The 20,787-nt window shown below is 35.2% G+C and overlaps 1 protein-coding gene across 24 annotated transcripts in view; it reads left to right on the top strand.

Annotated features, from left to right (window-relative positions):
- MBNL1 (muscleblind like splicing regulator 1) overlaps window positions 1–20,787 on the top strand; it is a 186,701-nt gene that overhangs the window by 139,692 nt on the left and 26,222 nt on the right. For all 24 annotated transcript variants that reach the window (XM_054701006.1, XM_054701009.1, XM_037526283.1 and 21 more), the window contains 2 exons: window positions 8,960–9,130; window positions 20,397–20,597. In XM_054701006.1, the coding sequence (XP_054556981.1) occupies window positions 8,960–9,130; window positions 20,397–20,597 (372 nt within the window). The remainder of the gene's footprint in view (window positions 1–8,959; window positions 9,131–20,396; window positions 20,598–20,787) is intronic.

Below are 20,787 nucleotides of genomic sequence, written 5' to 3'. Positions count from 1 at the left end.
TATAATAGAGACAGTCATGCTGTAATCCATCTAATAATGGTAAGATGATGTACTGGGTACTATTTGTAAAACATTTTGCATTTCTCAATTGAAAGGCATGCACTACAAATAAAGCACTAAATTGTATTATGTAAATGTTAGGGCTTTTAATTATTAGCCAAGATTGAAGAGTGTCTGATTTGGATGCTATAAAACTTCAGAAGTGTTTCTGTTTCAAACAGTTTAGAAGTCTGACAGTTGCTGTACCGAAAAAATAATAAAGCAATTGAAAAAATAATAGAAACATAGTAATCTGGCATTTCCAGTTTTATGATGCTATAAAAAAGCAGCCAACAAATGTTGGATTGTTCAATGATGCTGGCACCTACCAAATATCACTGGGCTTTCACAAGGTCATGGAGACTCTGATTTGGCTCAGGGATGCTGACCAGAACCATCTGTGGAGTCCAGGAAGACAGAGAAATAGGGGCAGAGAGAAGGTGCAGTTAAACCTTTCCGGTCTCTTCCTGGAGCTCTACACTTTTGTGGGATTCTGTGGCATAGGGTTTAAGGAGAAAGGGAACCTGTTCCTTCTTCCAGCACCCCATCACAAGCAGCTCTAAATATAAAATCCTTGTGGGCCCTCTCTTAGGAGGCTAAGATTTCTTCAGATGACTGTCAGCTAAAATAGCGTACTGATGTAACTGCTGTCACAGTTGTATGTATGTCTGATCTCTCACAGACAAAAGCTGTTGGAGGAGAAAGCTGTGGTATTTTTGTAACAAGAATGTGTATGTGACTTGTTGGTTTTTTCCCTTTCTCTACCTCCTCAGCAGCAGCTAACCCAACTTGTAGATATTACATAATACTCATCTAGATGTGTAGAGTTTCACTTATGCCATTTTCAAAATGATTGATGGCAGTTGCGCAATTAACGCTCCTAAGTTCTCTGGGGAAAAAGTCATAGTATCCCCATGTTTGACTTGGAGTGCGTGGATATTGCGTCAGCATTGAGGATATTTTGGGATTTTGTAAATGTCACTATTGGTTTTAATGTCCAAGAATCTTCATCATCAAACTTAGGAATGTTCTATAAAATAAGGCCTAGAACAGCCATCAAATACTGGAGAGGACTCTAAGTAGCTAGAAAAAAACCTAAAATCACTTTTTGAGATCATATTTAGACTTCGATGAGGAACTGTTTAATGCCCATGAAATGGAATCTGTTACATTCTTTTATATTCTTTAAGGCCACGGTAAAATTAAAAATGTAAACTCAGTAGATTATATGTGTGCGTATGTGTGTTTGTATTGCTCTTTGCTTTACTGGCAGTCTCAATAATTTCTAAGCTACAGTGTCTATGAAAATATGAACTTTTGATGAGATCAGGAAAGGGAAAAATCTAAATTTGCCTTATGCTTTATTTCTTTTGAAAACAGCTTATGTCTATGGAAAAGTCATTGAAAAAAGTTGGAAATTTTTTCAATGAAAATGCATTCACAAATTTCCGCCCTTTTTTTTCCTCACTGGAAAGAGAATTCTCCCAGCTCTTGTGTTGAACTGATCTTCAAACATTTGACATTATGTTGATTGTGTAAAGAAATAACACTTAGAAAGTAAGCTTTAAATATTGACTAGTGTTACTATATTTACTTTATGTTAAGTTTTGATGAGTTGAGATTAATTGCCTCACAAAATCAGAAGAGCAGTAATTCCATTATCTATAGGAATGCGAGCATTTGTTACTGGGGTCAGCTTAAAAGTCCAATGTAGAAATTAAAACAGGAAAACTGCGTTTGGCTTAATACTATTTTCTTGCCTTTACAGATGATAAAATCCTGAAATAATTACAGTGGTACTTTGATATTAAAAATAGGAAATTATGTAAGGAAAAAAATCCATTTACTGATCTGGGTTAAGGGGTCATAATATTTGAGAATAAAAATGAATGTAATAAATAGTATTAATATGTTAGTACTATCCATTTGCCATATAGTATGCCATACTATTTAAATATAGTAAACATAGTATTGACTTATTAGATTGTATGTATATTATATATATTTGTGATATAGTATAATATTGGTAAAACAAAACAGATAATAACATTAAATCTGTGAAATCTCCATGGATACTTTCTAAAATAAAAAATGAAGATATCTGTTTTGACCCAAAGGACACTTTAGGAATTTCTACCAAATGGTAGTTCAGAATCCTTTGGGTTTTATACTGCAGCTTTCTGAAAGTCCTTATGTATTTTTCCCAATAAAGCATGAAATATAAATGTAAGTTGTTTACTCTATGCTTCTTGAATCTACAACAAAAGCAAAATCTAAGTTTGCATGCTGCTCTTAGAAATAGGTATATAATTGGGGTGACTGTATATAAATGTGTGTATATACATAATTTCATACATGCATATGTATACTTCAGCATGTGATTAAAAATAAAACTAGATAGTGGGTCCACTAGAATTCCAGTCGGTAGTCAGAAATCTTTATTTTTCTGAGTTCTCTAGTTATTTCAATTTATCTTTCTCAGCTCCATTTTTAAAGGGAGGGATATATGTCTAACTATTACTTAACCTGAAAAGACTTTATGTAGCAAAGTAAAGCCAAAATATGTTGCTTGCCTTTAAAAAAGAGTCACCATTTCCAGTATTGTAGTTAACAGGTGCATGAAGTTTTTGATATGATCCTGGAATTTATTTACTCCGATATACTGCTGTCTCTGTTTTTATGTTAAATAGAAGAAAAACAAACAAATATTGAATCTCACTTTTGAAGTTTTTAGAAGTTGCAGCAAAATTAACATATGTTTGAGGAGATTCCCACAATAAAGATCCCTACCATTTAAGTGTATGTGTGAAAATGTGTAAAGCTACTTACAAATAACTCTGGGTTAGCTGTTTTGTAATTTTGTGTACACCTCTTTTGTACTGAATGTTTGTGTTCCCCTAAAATTCACATCTTTAAGCCCTGTCTCCTGCATAGATATATTTGGAGAAGAGGCTCTGAGGAAGTAATTAAGCTTAAAGCAATTCAAGTTGAGGTCCTAAGTGTGGGGACCCTGATCGGATAGGGTTAGTATCCATATGAAAGACACTAGAAGAACTTGCTGTCTCTCCCTGTGTTCACTCAAAGAAGAGGTCATGTGAGGAAATAACAAGAATGTAGTTCTTTATTAACCATGCAGACAGTTCTTATCGCAACCAAACTGGCTAGAACCTTAATTTTGGACTTGAACTTCCAGAACTGTGAGAAAATGAACTTATGTTGCTTCAACCATCCGGTCTGTGATATTTAATGATGGCCACCTGAGCAAAGGACTAGTCCCTATTAAATTCCATTAGGTGTAAAGGAGTGGTTGACTCTCACTGGAGATGTTTTTGACTCTTCCTCCAACCCAGGTGCATTTGACAGTATCTAGGGACCATTTGAAATGTTGTAACTGAAGGCAAGTATGCTGCAGGCATCTAATATGCCAGGATGCTGCTAAACACCTTACAATACCCAGAACAGCCCCACAACACTTAACTTGGCCTAGATGTCAACAGTACTAAGGTTGAGAAACTTTGAACTTCTTTTTCAAATGCATGTGTTGTTATAAGCTGACTGAAGTCCTCAGTGGAAACAAGTGTAATGTAAGGATTTAAGAACTAGTGGATTGTAAAGATTTAAAAGCTACAGTATCCTCTCTGTTAAGATGTAATTAGTTTTCAATATTTGCTAAAGCTGATAAACTGTAATTTGTAGAGTTAATCAAACTCATATCCACTTAAATGAAAACAAAAAAACTGGATTATTTGCATATATATACATGTTTGTATGTCTCTAAAGTTGTGATTAGCTTTTGGAAAAAAATGATACTTTATACAAATTTCTGCCATAAATTTCCTACTGCTAGATAATTTGTAATTTTAAAATGAGTACATATACATAATTAATTTTTATATGTAAGTCCATTAAACCTTACATTGGAATGGATAATTTAAAAGCATGACAGGACCATAAGAAGCACATTCATGTTATGTTACAACTGCCAATGTTTCATCCAATCTGTGACCAAATTTTTTTGAGGTAATAGATCATCTTTACTGAAAAACAGTCGTGAAAATTTTCATTAGGAAGTTACCACATTTCTCTGCATTACTCAGTGTAATGACTGTCTCTACAAAGTGCTTCAAAAACATTGGTGTATCTCATTTGTCCCAAAGGAGATAATGATTTTGTTTTAACAATAAAAGTGATAGTAATTTGAACTGTCTTACCAGAAAACTAGTATTTCCAATGCAAGTTGGAAAAGATTTATGAGTATAGGTGGTACACCTCTTATTTTTTCATTGCTCCCTACTTCTAGTGTCCAAATTTTACTGTCCAAATATGACTCATTAATTTTAATCCTACTACATAGTTACCACTTGGACAGTTAATAAAATGCCTTTTATTTCTGATTTTGTAAATCACAATTTACAAAATTTCAGTGGGGGAAGTAGAATTAATAATGGAAAATTAGTTTTCCATTTTTTCAAATAGAACTTTGATTTTTTTTTGTTTTATTAATTTTGATCAACTTCTGTGTAAGATGTTATATTTTGTACAGTTAACTGGTTCTTAAGTATTAAAGGTAGCTTAGAAATAATTTTATCATGTCTAAGTTGCCATTACTAAATTACCAAGTTTCATCTTCATTTTACAATTTATATCTTACTGTATATATCACATACATATCATGTTTAGATATGTACTACATATGCTCATACTATGCAATTATTTAAAAGCACACTATTCATTAAACTATAATTTAAAAAAAATGAACCAGGTCCTTTGAGGTACAGACATCAATCCAAACATATATCTTTCCTTGTGACTCACAAATTTTATGCCAATTTCAAAAACTATTGAGAAAATCCCCAAATTCACAGTTGAATATTTGTAGCTTGATAAATGGAAGACCTGAATTGATTTCTGAATGACTGTTATTGATTTCATACAGGTTCTTAAGGCTATAAGGGGAATGTTTTTACTCTGTTGGACATTTTACTTTAAAATTAAAGATGTAAAAAAATTATTAGAGAAAAAAGGACTTAGTCTGGATTAATACTTTATTGAATCTCTTCCCTTCCCTTAAAAGATACTATATATGCATTATAATGATGCCTTTGGAATCTATGTTGAGTCAGACCTCTAAAAGGCCTCTTGAATGGAAATTATAATACTCTAGACTATAGAGAGACCAGCTTATCTGATGGTATCTCTTATTCTTCTGTGCATACATAAATAAATAAACCTTAAAAATAATAATATTCCAGGGAAATCATCAAAAACAAGGTGCAGAAACATAACACTGTAATAAATGTGTGAAAATGGCATTTTCCATAGTAGATGTGGCAAATACAGAATGGAAACCAAAGGCAAAGCTTGTATTATATTCTCGCTGATTGACTTGCATTGTCACCTGGTTATACTACTGGCATTACATTTAGTACTTTTAACAGATATGGTGGTGAGTTAAGCAACTGCTGATTGTTATTAGCTTGAGAATTTAAGGAAAGAGAGAAAAATAATTAATACTTTTTGACTAGTAGCCCAGCATAAGATTGGCCCACTCTCTTGCTTAATATTCATATATCACCAAATGAGATGAATGGTATTGATACTGTTCAACAAAAAAGATGTGGTCATTCAGAGTTTAACTTCCACAGAATCACACAGCAAGAAATTAACAAAGCTGCTGTTTGAAATCAGTTCTGTTTGGTACAATTATGGCAGTAGGTGGAACTGCATGTAGCTATCAACACTGAATAAAAATGTCTTTATATTTTTGTGTTACTCCTAGCAACCTGATTTAATGTATCTTGAGATGAAATCTCTAGGTGATTTAGAGTAGTATTTCCTATTCAAAAACCTACCTATATGAGCTCTAGATACTGATTGAATTGAATTTCTATTTTTAGATTGCATCATCACTCTGTAGATTTTAGGATACCAAATACATTGACTCTTGGCTTAAATGTTCTCCTTTGCCCCCCAGCTATGAAACCATCAAACCTTCTGTTACTTTTCTGCTTTTATTGTGGCTGTTTTTATCACCAGTGGTTTACTGGCTTCTGAATCAAAAGCATCATTAAGTCAGTACAACTCAGAATTCCAGCTTGGTATTAGATTTAGTTTTTGCTGCTATCTTTGTGGATTCCAGATAGAGCTAGAGCAGATTTCATCTCTAATCACTTAGTAAGCAGTGTTCATGCATTTATTCTGCAATGCTTATTGAGGTAAGGTGCTGGGAACTTGGATCAATCTGGAGAGGCACCTATGTCATATTTATTTAAACTCTCAATGAAAGGTATGCTATTTGTGGTTTTTTCCAGTGCTGTAGGCAATTCTCTAGAAGAGGATGTTGATTTTAACTTATTCTTGACCTTTTATTTGTCAAACCACAATTATGTACCAGCATAGTCAGCATTCAATAAGTTTTGAACTTCCTAAGAAACTAAGTTTAACGCAATATCAATTGCAGAGGTTACCCTGTTACATTTTCCACATAGAACAATGAAAAATTCATGTGGCTTAGCTGAATTGTTTGTAGTGTTTTCTGCTATATCAGAGTACTTGGTAAAGGGTCCCCAGACCTGTTGCCACAGAGTCTCTGTGAGGAAGATTTAGTAGTCTGTACACTTTTTCACAAAATTTCTTCAGTTGATTTTTAGGAACATGGCTTTTTGAAATTGAGACTCCAAAGCTATCAAATCAAGCCAGACATCTAAGAAATGTAGCAGAACAGCATTCTTCCTGAGTAGGCATAGCAAATACAGAATTAGACCCAAAGGTCTGAGCTTCTATTAAAAGTTTTGAGATGCACAGACCCAGAATACACGGAGAGCATATGATTTCCCTACTTCATGATTTCTATCTGAGCTGTGTTCACATGTGGGATCCCAGGTGGTTTGTGTTCAGGGAGGTACTGGAATGCAGTCTGTTTGGCGAGACTCCCAAGGCCCAGGGCTATCTCTCTGCTGTTTATGGAACCAAAGAAACTCACAAGGTAGACTATAAGCTGCTTTTCTTCAATTAAACAAATGTAGCTTTCTGAGAAATATGACATGGAAATGTTGAGAATCAGAATTTCCCCTCCAGTCAAGATGACATAATGAAGTAGTGGATTTTCTGTAGGAGACCTCAGCTAAACATCTCTAAAATCAGACCTTTGTCATCTCTGAGCTTATTCTCTATGATTTATCTGGTGACTCTTAAGTCCAGTTTTTGTAGTTCTTTGCATCCAGATGCTTTTAAACTAATAATAGGCTTGTGGTGTCAACAGCTATCCAGCATTCCTGTGAAATAAGTTATAGATATGTAAATATTGCTTTATTTGTGAAAGAATCAAGAGCCATAACTAATAGATATTATAAAAATGACCCACCTGCTAATAATTTGTTTTTCTTCTGTTGGGTATATAGTTTAAACTATGGTGGGAGTGGTGGGGAGAGCACTAGCCTTGACCCTGCTCAGAATTCCATGTGGTGCCAATACTGTGACATACACATTATTTTCTCTAATCTTCATAGTAAACCTATGGCATTTATTAGCAATTTTGGTAACGCAGCATTATTCAGCATTATATTTATTACATAGTAAATATAGGCTACATAGCAATTTTTGAAATGGCTAAAGGGCCTGAGGCTTAAAGAAGTTAGTTTCTTATGTAATTCATGCCACCCCTGAGTGAGAGCACTTAGTTCTCCACCCCAGGTCCATGCTGTCAACTGGTCAGGTCCAAGCTATGAACTACTGCGCTCTGCTGTGCCCTGGTTTAAAGTATTGTTAGTAATGCTTTATTACATAAAGCTTGTAAAATAACCCATAATGATATTAGCACAATGTAGAACTTAGTCCTAAAAATCTTAACCAAAACCAGCCCCAAACAGATCATTCACAGCAGAATTGTGGCAGATTGTATCACAAACAAAAGCTTCACTTTTCCAAGTCAGCTTACAGTATGCCATCAAATTATGCTAATAGATTTTTCTTAGAAAATAACAAGAAAATTTGAGAAGGTGGCTGATTAATTAAATATTTTCTTTTACCCACACAAATAGCTCTAATAAGATTTACTGGTGAAAGATGTTGTCAAGGTAATAATTGGTGAGGTTGTTTCAATGAATATGGCAATGTAGCCGATTCATATGTACAGATTCATATGCTCACACAGTATTGCATATTACAGATTTTAATATTTAATTTTGAAGAGAAGAATATATTCACATTTCTTATTTCAAAGAAACTTATTTTGTCTCTCCATTTTACATTATAAAATTTTGAAGGGTAAATATGTCTTATTGCTTTATTGTTCTTGGGTAGTGGGGGCTAGACTTATGGTTGAATGGCTAAGGGTCACATTTTTCACCAATGTCTCATTATACTTACTAATCTTTAGATAGTGGGGAAAAGCGGGGGCTTTTTTCTTTTCATTTGTAAATATCTAAATAGATGGACTTGGAGTTTAGTGCTAATTTTAATTTTGCTTGTTATGAGGTGTTTGTAAAGATGTTTTGCTGAAGATAGTTTGCCTTGAGTCTTCCAAGTTCATTTCTTTAGAACAGAACACAAGTACAAATAGAAGGTTAAACCTCTGGAGTTCATTAAATTCAACAGAGGTATTGTGGCAGGAGCCTTAGAGTCTTTATATTTACTTCTCTATGTTTTAATATTATCCTGATAGTTTATAAATTTTGAAACTCGAACCTAGATTATTAGTACTTGAAAACTTTTTCAAATGTTTTAATACTCATTTTGATTGTGAATTCAGATGAATTCATTACTTAGGCTAAATGTATGATAAATACTATGGCTGTACATTGTGGAAAAAAACTCCTAGTAGATTTAACCTATAGTACCGTGCTTTGCAATATTATTATTATGTTTTAAGATTTGCTGATTTTATTATTTTTTAAAAGTATTTGCTGCTTTCTTTTTTTAGGGTCGTTGCTCCAGGGAGAACTGCAAATATCTTCATCCACCCCCACACTTAAAAACGCAATTGGAGATAAATGGGCGCAATAACTTGATTCAGCAGAAGAACATGGCCATGTTGGCCCAGCAAATGCAACTAGCCAATGCCATGATGCCCGGTGCCCCATTACAACCTGTGGTGAGCATGTTTTCCATCCTCTTTCATTATGTTTGTAATTCCAATGCTTCACTTCAGTGATAAAGTGATGGCTGCACTAGATTAAATAAACACAGGTAGCAATATCAGTTGCCTAGCATTTTCTAGCAAAATTATCAGTCATACCTGGAACAATTTTCACACTGAAATTATTCATCATTGGCTAAGTCAGGTAGAAATTTATACAACCCAAATACCCCAAAATAGATGACTGGATCAGGAAGATGTGGTATATATATACAATGGAATATTATTCAGCAATCAGAAAAGATAAATTCATGCCATTCGCAGCAATGTGGATGGAGCTAGAAGAAATTATGCTCAGTGAAATAAGCCAGAAGGAAAAAGAAAAATACTGGATGATTTCACTTATAGCAGGAATATAGGGGAACCAAATAAGACATTATTGTAAAAAAAAATGATAGCAGTACAAATCACAACAAAGCAAAACCAGACAATTATAAATCAGAGACATACTGCAGGGGAGGAGGCGGGAGAGGGATCAGAGGGAGGGAGGGAAGAGCACAGGGCGCTGAGGTGATGGTGCACGGGTGCATTGGTGAAGGAAATTCTATGAGGACTACACCTGAGGGGGAGGGGGGAAGCAAATATTGTTTCAAAATGAACAATGATATAAAATGAAAGTAAAATAAAATAATAAAAAAACAAAAGAAATTTCTATCATAGCACTCCCCTCCCCTCCTAAAATTCTCAATCAAATTGAATCCTACGACTAGCAGATGTTAAAATCATCTTAAAACACCCCTCAGTATAGTCAGTGTGCTTTTTTCAGGCTACCTTTAAAGGTAATCGTAATTTCTTTTAATTTTGAGAAAATTGTTCCTTTTTTCTCTTTTCTTGAAGAGACTCCATCTGTTTTGTTTTCTTTCTTAGAGGGGACCCTTTATTATTCTGTTAAATGGAAATTGAAATTATTTCATATTTATCAATATTAGGAAAATTCTAACAGTAATGAATCAATATCATGAACTTAGAGTCATATAAAGGGAGAACTAATCAGAAGAGGCAGAAACTAAGGGCTTTTACGAAAAGGGCTAAAGTATAAACTGTAGGTGGTCATAGAGATTGGATATTTACTGAGTAATATATATATATAGAGAGAGAGAATATATATAATATATACATTTTTTATTCTGAGCACATACATTTATATTGGGATATTTTAGGGGTGTGTGATAAATAACTTTAAATCTCTACTCACATTTATTCATAAAAATGTAAGAGATTAGCATCATAATTTTAGCTTGCAAAAGATGTTTTGATATTGTGATATAGTATATTTAAATGTCTGATGAAATTTGCAGTAATCAGGATATATCTGCCAGTAATTAATGTTACTGACTTATTTATATACAATATGATGGACTCATGGGAATGTGAAGTTTTCTGATATGTTATAGTATGTGTGGTAATTAATTTTTTCCTAAAATACTTTATTACCTGAACTTAGTGTAATTAATATTCTCTTAGAGCTTAATGTACCAATCATTCCAAATGTACCAATCATTCAAAAAAAAGGGGGGGGATTACATTGCAAGGTGGGAGGGATATCCGTATTACATCAGCAGTGAAATACCTTACCAATACTATATTGTTGAGGTGAGAGAAGATTATAATTTTGTGTCAAATTCTGATCTTTTTTTCCCATTATTGGAGACTCAGTTAAAAATTCATCCTAAATTTATTTTTGTGATACCTGCTAATTTCACATATGGGTATAGAAATATTATGATGGTGTACATTTGGTGAAATAAAATATAGGCATAAAATATAAGACAGCTGGTCTCTTTCATACTTAGTCCTCACAGTTTCAGTGGTCTGATAAATCGTGGGGGTGGCTACTACCTTAGATGTTATTAAATCTCCCCTTGATGTGAGATACTTTGTTCCACTTAACATGTAAGCCTGCTGATGGCCAGGCTCCACCCTCTGGGTGGAGCCACAAGTGTGGTTCCAGTCTGCAGGGAACAGTCCCCAACATGGCAGGGACTTCTTATGGTGATGTCTTGGCGCATCTCCTGCATTAGTCCTTGAGTTTTATTTTCAAGTCCATTCCAGGATCATCTTATACATAATCCTAGGACAGCATATAAATAACATTTATGCTCATTTCTTTGAAATATGAGTAGCAAATATTTATTATTTATAAAATCACTAAGTCACAGATTTATGAAACCATCAGAAAATGTCCCCACACTTCCTAGTCTGGTATCTTTATTGGAAAATTATCTGCTTAGGGGCCTCCCCGGTGGCGCAGCGGTTGAGCGCTGGGTTGCAAAGCTGCCCGCGGCCTCTGCGGCGCCGGTTCGATCCCCGGCTGCTCCCCGGCCACCGGAGGAGGGTCCCGCATGGCGCGCAGACCTCTCCTGCCGCCCGCTGCTCCCCTCAGCAGTGTACTTCGGTCCTTCTGCCTGCTCTGCTCCCCTCTCTGGCTCTGGTGAATTCTCTCACCCTCCCGCGCTTCTGACTGTACCCAGTGCATGTATAAACAAAACAAACAAACAAATAAATAAATAAATAAAACATGCCTCTATTTAAAAAAAAAAAAATTATCTGCTTAGATTAAGCATTTATTTTTATTAGTTATAAGCACATTCAGGCTCTATGTTAATTTTCTTTGATATGACTAGATCTGATTGTGGAATTACCCTCTGCTAAAGGCATCCTGACAGTGTGGTCTAAAAATATATTCTATTCAGAGTGACGCTTCTGTAATAAGTTGAGAAGTCATTTTAATTATTTAATTTTGTAGCATTTGGGAGTTTAATAACTATAAAGAAGACTTTAATCCAGGAAATTTGCCTTTACAACCCCACCCGAGACTTTCCTAGCCTTGGCCTCAGCCCTGTTTTGATGATGATAATGATATGGATATTCAGAAGTAAATGAGATAGCCATAGCCAGCTGCTTACTGGATCTATAATGCAGGACCTAAAGATAGGAGTTATAACAGAGCTGGAAGCTTCCAGGTGACTATTGGAATATGGCCACTACTCAAAGACAGCTGCCACCTGATGGTGGTTTTTTTTTTTTTTTTTTTAAGATTTATTTATTTGTTTATACAAGCACTGGGTACATTCAGAAGCGTGGGAGGGTGAGAGAATTCAGCAGAGCAGGCAGAAGGACCAAAGTACACTGCTGAGGGGAGCAGCGGGCGGCAGGAGAGGTCTGCACGCCATGCGCCATGTGGGACCCTCCTCCGGTGGCCGGGGAGCAGCCGGGGATGGAACCGGAGGATCGAACCTGCGCTGCAGAGGCTGCAGGCAGCCTCGCAACCCAGCGCTCAACAGCTGCGCCACCGGGGAGGCCCTGATGGTGGTTTTTGAAGATACAGCATAACTTGGATCCAACTGAGGTAGTGGTGATCACACAGGCGAAACTACTGATAGCAGATCCCTAACATCAGGGTTATCAGAAATATTTGAGCAGTGATAGGACTGTAGTCAAGTAGAACATCTTAGTTCTCTAGGACCAACTGGTTTGGCCCCAATCTGCAACTGGAGGAACATGAAGAAGGGAAAGCCAACAAGGTCTAATCTGATTTGAAAGCACCTAGTGTTGTACCTGTCATTTAGCAGAGGTCAGAAATGCTTGATGGCTCAAAAAAATGAATGAAGGAGGTAGTTTCCTGAACTTGAGAAAAAAGGGTAGAGATTCATGGTAGTCTGAGTTAACCAGGAACCAGAACACAACCTCAGTTATAGAACTTGCAGCATAGAATGAATAATGGGGGTACAGATTTGGTTGTTTATTAACAGATTATTAGCAGAGGGCACAGGGGGCTCAATGCACGTACTGTTGGGACCATGAAGTAGTTATTATAGAACTCAGTTTGAGTTCTCATTTGCTCATAAAGTTTGAGAGTCTGGGTCTGGATTAAAGATCTTTGGGACTGTGAGTAGGTTGACTTGGGGAATGTGGGAATTTATTATTTCCTGTTTCATGGACTTTAGTACAATGTAATTAAGATTATCAAACAAAGAATCAGAAAAAAGGTCTAACACTTTGGGGCCAAGTTCAATACTCTTAAGAGCATTTACTGTATTCAGATTTTTATGTCACAGTTTCTCACAGCCATTCTGTGAGGTAGGTAATATTATTCCAACTTTACAGATGAAGATTCAGGTTCAGAGAGGTTAAGTAGTTGGTCCAAGTTATATAACTAGTTAGTAGCAGAGCCAGGATTTTAATCCAGGATATTCAGGGTTTGGCATCCATGCTGTGGATACACCAATCAGGACATGCCAACAACCAACTCTGGGTCCTTGAATGACTCATTTAACATTTCTGACTTCCTTCCACAGATAGTTAAAAGTTTAAAATATATTATTATCTGAAAGGTCCTAATAATCTTATAAAGCATAATTATTCCCATTCCTTAAATGAGGGGAGAAAGTAGTTGAAAACAAGTAATTGAAATTGTGTATCTACTTACTGAACTTAGTTTAGTGAATTTTTAAATAATTGGCATTATTTCTATTTTTTAAAACCACTAATAAAAATGTTTAAAAAATTCTCTTTATTTTAGGGCCTTTGAAGATAAATGAAAGACCTATTTAATGATCTTAATTTTAAAAATGGAGCTTGTGCATTGTTTTTCTAAGGATTACTGTGAAAAATTATTGCTACTTTGCACCATCTGGTGTGAAGGTAATCTAATGAGAAATTACTAAATTGCTAAAAAAGATAGACTGTACCTAGTGGCTCACAACTTGGAGGCATCTGTTACACTTTTTTGATCCATCCAAGCAAGATGTTTCTCAGAAATCGCTGATTCCAGACTCATTCATTGCCTCCAAGGAGCTGTGCATAAGTAGTGGTCATGCAAGCTGCATCAGCTCAGGAGTTCCACTGTGGTGGCCCCTTGTGCCTTACCCTCTGCTCTCACAGTTGGCCTTGGCCATCTACGATTTCTTATGACATCTCTTCTGAAAATCCACACTCCTAGCTATTCAGTGTAACTCATATAGAACTTTATATGTCTTTCTTGAATTTGAAGTAGCCTAGGCATAGACAAATCCAGTGTTACTGGATTTCGCTAAATTCTTGGGAGCTTCTTTGCTGGTCCTATCACCTTGCCTTTGCTGTGGCCTCATGTTCGGCATTTGTTGGCAGTTAGGTGCTGAAAGATTTGAAATCATTTTTGCCATATTTCCAGGGATACCTAGAATTCTTCAGTTATTTTTTAGTGTTTTCCAGCTTAGCCAGCTCGTGGTTGAGATAACGCACTTCACCCCAAAGTGTTTCTGGCAAAATGTTTCTACATCAGTTACTCTAAGTATATTTTATCTATTCTGTTCTACATCCTGTGTTTTAAAACAGGAGCCTGAAGCTTCTCAAGCAATTTGAGAATGGGCCCTAAGATCTAGGGACTGGCGGAAGTATTTCTTGATACCTATCAACTGGGATGGGGGGGCTGCAAGTGAGACTTCCTTACTTAAATGTATATCATTTCAGTAAAACTGGGATGAAGGGTAATGTAAAATTGTGATAAAACAAATGGCCATTTGGTTTGCCCAGTGAACAGGTCTGTCTAGAAGCAGAGTTTGAAACAGTATTTATTTTATTCCAGGCATAGCCCATCTTCTTAGGAAAAAAAGACATTGTAGTGTGAATTTGTTGATAGCTCCTATTAGTTTCTGGTCCTATGTTTATATTCAAGGTGATTATTTGCTGAGACTGTTTAGAGCTCTTACAAAGGATCGTGCTTATGCTGTTAATTTACAATGAAAAAGCTTATTTTTTTTTTACTGCTTGAAGGTTTGACCTTCACAAATAAACAAAAAATACATATATTCATGCATATACAATGAAATATATATATATACAATGCATATACATATACAATGAAAAGGCTTAATTTTTTACTGCTAGGTTTGACCTTTACAAATAAAAAGAAAAAAACTTACTTTAAATTTTTGTTCCATAAATTTCAACAGATACTTGTTGTGTTTTTATACTGCCTCCATTTTATTAAAAATTACGCAAGTTTTTTTTTTTTGGTAGACAGAGTTTCACATAGTGTTTTAAAATAAACTAAAGCCCCTGTGAAAATTACCACATTACAATTTAGTGAAAGTGCATTACTGAGATACAGAAATTCAATAAAAAAATTACAAAACAGACATAAAGGAAATTATACTTTTCAAACAAGCATATGAGTGAAATTAATGATTACATTTTGATGTAAAGAAAGGAAATAATATAGATCTCTCTTTTAATGTTTATATTTCTAGAAAATATTTAATGAATTCTGCTGGGTTTTTTTTTCCCCAGAGAAAACCAGTTCACATGTTCATTCATTTTTGTCAATCAAGCAAGTGTATATAGAGGATCTGTTTAAATGCCAGCTGTATGATATATACAAAATGAACAAAACCAAGGTCCACTAAGAACCTGCAATCCAGCTCAGATAGTCAGTAAAAATGTGGTTTCCAAAGCTGTTTTCTAAGTAATTCTATGAGATAAGTAATAAGTAATTCTATGAGAACAAATGATCAGAAAAATTCTGTAATTGGAGATGTAGGTAGATCAAGGAAAACTTCAAGAGGAGAGGGTCCTGATTCTTCTTCTTTCCTTGATAGCATACTTTATTTTAAATTTTCTTCAGTAGATTACAGATAATTACATTTATTTTATTAGTCATCAGAGACAAATTTCTATCCTGAAAACTGTTTATATACAAAACTAAAAATTAATCCACTGTATACTATTAAATCTTATGAGGGCTAGTTTCCATTTATTATTTTTATTATGGAAATCAGTTGGTTTTAATCTTTTTTTAAATATTTATATATATTTATTTTACATATTTGTCCAATGTTTGAGTTCTTCTCTCAGGTATAGTCCCCATAAAATTCCCACCACCAAGTCACCTGTGAACCATCACCTTTATTTTTATTTATTTTTTTAAAGATTTATTTTTATTTATTTATGCATGCAAGAGCTGGAGTAAAGACCAGAGGTAGGGGGTGGTGGTGTATGTGTGAGAGAATTCACCGGAGACAGAATGGGGAGCAGAACCGGCAGATGTACTGAAATATTCTGCTGAGGGGAGCAACGGGCAAGATAGGAGAGGTCTGCTGTGCCATGTGGGTCTGCTCCCTGCCTGGGGATTGAACTCATGCTGCAGTGGCTATGGATAGCTTCAGCATGCTGAGACTTAACCCCTTGTGCCACAAGGGAGGCCCCATCCCCTTTATTTTTTATTGAAGTTTTATTTTGAAAATTATTTTATATAACATTGCACCAGAGTAGCCTTTAAGGTGGAGGAAAAAACTGAACCTGTTCCTGCTTTTAAAAGGAAGACTAGGTAGTGTATGGAATTGGAATTACCCAGGGGCTTTAAAAAATGATTGCTGCCTAGATACATCTCCCCAGGGATTGTGATGTGTGGGCAGTGCTAGGACTTTGGGTGCTTCAAGTTCTACAGGTGATTCTGATGCACAGTCAGGCTAGAATCACTGGTTTCAAAACCACCTGGAATCAGACCTACCTGTGTCCAAAGCTTAGCTCTTTCCTTCTGTCATTATTCTCTATGGGTGTTTAATCCCTGTGAGCCTTTTTTCTTAATTCATTGTTTGTTTACTATGTGCCAGGCTTTGTTCTATTTTCTGGAGTTCTAACAGTGAACTGAGCAGATATCCTACCCCTCCCTACCTTCCATCCATGCCTTTAAAACAAAGGCAATGGTGGTTTTGCTTTTGTTTGCCCCAAGGGGTTCATATACTGTATACACTTATGAGGATTAAATACAATAACACAGGTAAAGCACTTGGCACAATGCATGGCACACAGTAACACAATAAATAGAGGTAGTTATAGTAATAATCATGTTTACACAAATTTAACTAGGGTCATAATGTGAAATTGAATAACATTTTCATTTATAATAAAGCCTGATTACCGTAATGGAATGAGAATGTCTCATTTAAAACAAATAAGTGATTACCCCATAAAAGCACCAGCATTAGTAAGGTTGCAATTTATTTTTCTCTGCTGAGAGTGTTCATTGGCAAAAGGCAATCATAAGCAAACCTACTTTATCCTTTCCGGGAACAAAGATATCTGTAAATCATTATTACAAGGATGTAATCAGTATCAGATACACCAATTACATAGTTATACATTATCCTGTGGATGCTTCAGAGAAAATAGGATACCTCTTGATAGAAGCATTGCATTAATACCTGTCCTTGTGATTCTGCTGAGCCACTCCAGGCTGGCTTTTGGAAGAGAGAACTGGCAGTGCAGTAGTTCAAGTGCCTCACTAATCGGATTAAAGCTCTCTCATGGGACTAGCCATGACCTATGCCCAGCAAGGTGCTCTTTGAAAAAGGAATGTAACAAATTTACAAAAACTCAAAAGAAATGAAAGAATGTTCTCTTTATTTTTGGGGGGGAGGGGGACAGCTTTCAGGATCAAGTTTCAAACTATAGAGCTATTATTATTGATTGTCTGCCTATTTAGCAAATAGCTCTACTTATCTGGAAAGGGAACATTTTGAGATAATGCTTGCTGAATAGTTGATGTTTCAGACTTTTAAAAGATGCTGTGTATTTTACTTGGGGACAGTGCCCTAAAATTCTACAGATTTGAATTTGCTCTGATGAATTGCTAGAAACTCAATATAGGTGACAGCTCTGCAGAAATAATCCACAGGGAAAATTGTTACCAGTTAGTAAGAACAATATTTTTATCTAGTAAAAATATCATCTTATCTATAACATGCAACTATTGAATTCCATGCATTTGTAGATTATTAATTTATTTTATTCAATTTGATTTAACAAAACTAAGCTTTGTTGGCCACTGCCCTAATTTTGTTAAAATGAGAACATTTTTCCTCCCTCCAAGCAAATTTGTAAATTTAACGTCTGCTTCAAAATAGTTACAATAGATTGATACAGTGACATAAACATAACTTTCTGAAGTGTACATTAAAATGCACTGTCTCAAAATAACATGTTAATTCATAGCAAGAGAAATGATATGAACTGATTTCTCCATTTCCTAAAGTCTTCAATGCTAAATTTCTTATAATTCTTAAATATCTAATAACATAATTACAGTGCTGGTCTGGCTGCAGTTTCATATATCTTATTGAAACTGACAGTATGTAAGGCTGTAAATTTAAGCTGATAGACCTGAATAGAAGTTCAAGTTTAACATGTATCACTGTATGGTCAACCCTTGTCCTGGTGCTACCTGGGCAGCCAGCAGGCAGTGGAGCAGCATAAAATAAGCTGTGACTCAATTAACTGTTGGTAGACAGAGGTTGCCACAATCCTGGCAGGTTATTGATTGTTAATATGTGGCATGCACAGATAATTTCTTGTTATCAATGGATGTCTGCTTTGGGCAGGCCTGGGGTTAGGGATCTGAATCATGGTAATAGGCCACTTCGACAGGCAAGAACCATCAGCCTAGCAGGGCAGCTAACTGTGGTATGCATGTCAACATATACAGAGGCAGAATTATTTTAACTTGAAAATGTTAGTGGTGTCTATGTGTTTTGGTGTATTGTTTCTTCTCACAAGTGAATCAAATTATGTATTCCATATATTATGTTTACAATCTTCTTAGTAAGAATGTGCATACTAATTGCAAAGATTTGGTACTAAATGAATTTGTGAGGTTAGGAGGAGCATGATCCCCCAGGACTATACTCTCAATCTGGACACTGTTGATATTTTGGGCTGGATGAGCCTTAGCTGTGAAGGGGCTGTTGCGTATTGAGACACTTGGCAGCATCTCTGGACTTTACCCCTGAGATGCCGTAACACCCCCAGCTGTAACAAGCAAGAGTCTCTACATAATGCCAAGTACAAAATCAGCCATAGTTGAGAACCAATACCCTAAGAAAAAGAGAATACTTGAATTTCATTTTACTCTTATAACTGATGAGTCAGACCCAGATTGCATAAAAGATGTATTTTATTTTTTAAACATATTTCTTTTGAGCTCTAAGATGTACTTTTTTTATATACATCTTATTTGCATAAAACTTTACTTTAGCGCTCTTGAATACTGTATAAACTCTGGGATCATATAGCTTCTTATTGCTATCAGAGGGAAGAATTATCTGCATTCTAATATCCTTTTCATTATGATTCTATTCTTTACCACCAGGTAAAGAAAGTAAATTGCTAAAAATTACCTTAAAGGATCCATTTCGTACTTGAGTTTTTGTGTTTTGGAGACAAATACTATTATTATACAAAGCATTAAGCTTTAAAAATTGAAATGGCTTTGAATTAGGAAGTTGAAAGTAATACTGTTGCTAAGTGCAACATTGTTGTATTAGGTTATGCTTTAAAAACTGGAAAAGCAAATTTTAAAGTAGATTTCAGATAAATTATTTAATTCTATTCAAGGATATGGTGCCTGATATGCACATTTTCTTACCAACAATTAGAAACCATTCTCATGTATCCATGAAAGCATTTCTGGCAGAATTCTATCTCATAGCATTTCACTCAGAGCTGCCATGTGTGTTTCCTTGAGCAATCATCTAGCATTTCTTTAGTGATGTTCTATTTCAGACTTCACCTTTCAAAATAGTTTCTCACAGGTCAAGTCAATTCATTGTTACATCATCTGCTGTCATAGGCTGGTAGAAAATTTATAATTTCCCCCAGAAAAACCTACAAGTGAATATGCCAAACACTTTATCTTATGTGCTTGAAAAGTATGTTGTCATCATCACCTTCAGCATACCCCATGAGATTTACACAGTTTACATTGACTGTGAAATTATGTTACCCACTGGGAGTTCTGCTTTATTTACTCTAGATAATAGGACACTTGCAACCTATTAACAGTTGTAAACAGATCTTTCAAATACCTCTGACATAGCAATTATTAAATGTACTTCTTAGACAAGTTTCTAGGATTAAAATAGTACAAACATCAAGATGAGCTTCTATACTGAATAATTTGTTGTTCAGAGAAATATTACAAGTATTATAGACCACAAACTTTAAAATCGTAGTGAAAAAATTGAATATTTTACCTGTTATATTTTAGAAAAATATTTACCTAATGAATGCTTATTTAAGAAGCATTTCTTATCCTTAATGAGTGTAAGTAACACACAGATTTAAATGAGGTAAGGAAGACTGGATTATGGAGAGATGGGTTGATGGAGGGCAGATATATAATGTAGGATATCAACTTTGAAATGAGATCTGTATATTAAATTTTGCTTTTTATTTTACTTTTCAGCCAATGTTTTCAGTTGCACCAAGCTTAGCCACCAATGCATCAGCAGCCTTTAATCCGTACCTGGGGCCTGTTTCCCCAAGCCTGGTTCCAGCAGAGATCTTGCCGACGGCACCAATGTTGGTGACAGGAAATCCTGGGGTCCCTGTACCTGCAGCTGCTGCAGCTGCTGCACAGAAACTAATGCGGACAGACAGACTTGAGGTAGGAATGAATGGTTGGTGTTTCTAGTACTCCGTTTTAACTTTGAAATGTGCTATTTATTTCTTCCATGGCCACACTGGTGATAGCAATTAAAAGCAGAGTTTGCTAATTTATTTTTTTAATATTTTATTTTATATAATTCTTACATCACTTTTCATTTTTGCACAAAAAATAAATTAAAAAAAATAAA

Source organism: Talpa occidentalis, unplaced genomic scaffold (assembly GCF_014898055.3).
Source record: "Talpa occidentalis isolate TD23 unplaced genomic scaffold, MPIMG_talOcc4v2.1 talOcc4.4, whole genome shotgun sequence".
NCBI lineage: Eukaryota > Metazoa > Chordata > Mammalia > Eulipotyphla > Talpidae > Talpa > Talpa occidentalis.
Note: the sequence above shows the minus strand (reverse complement) of the source record. Positions and strands in the feature narration are given on the sequence as shown.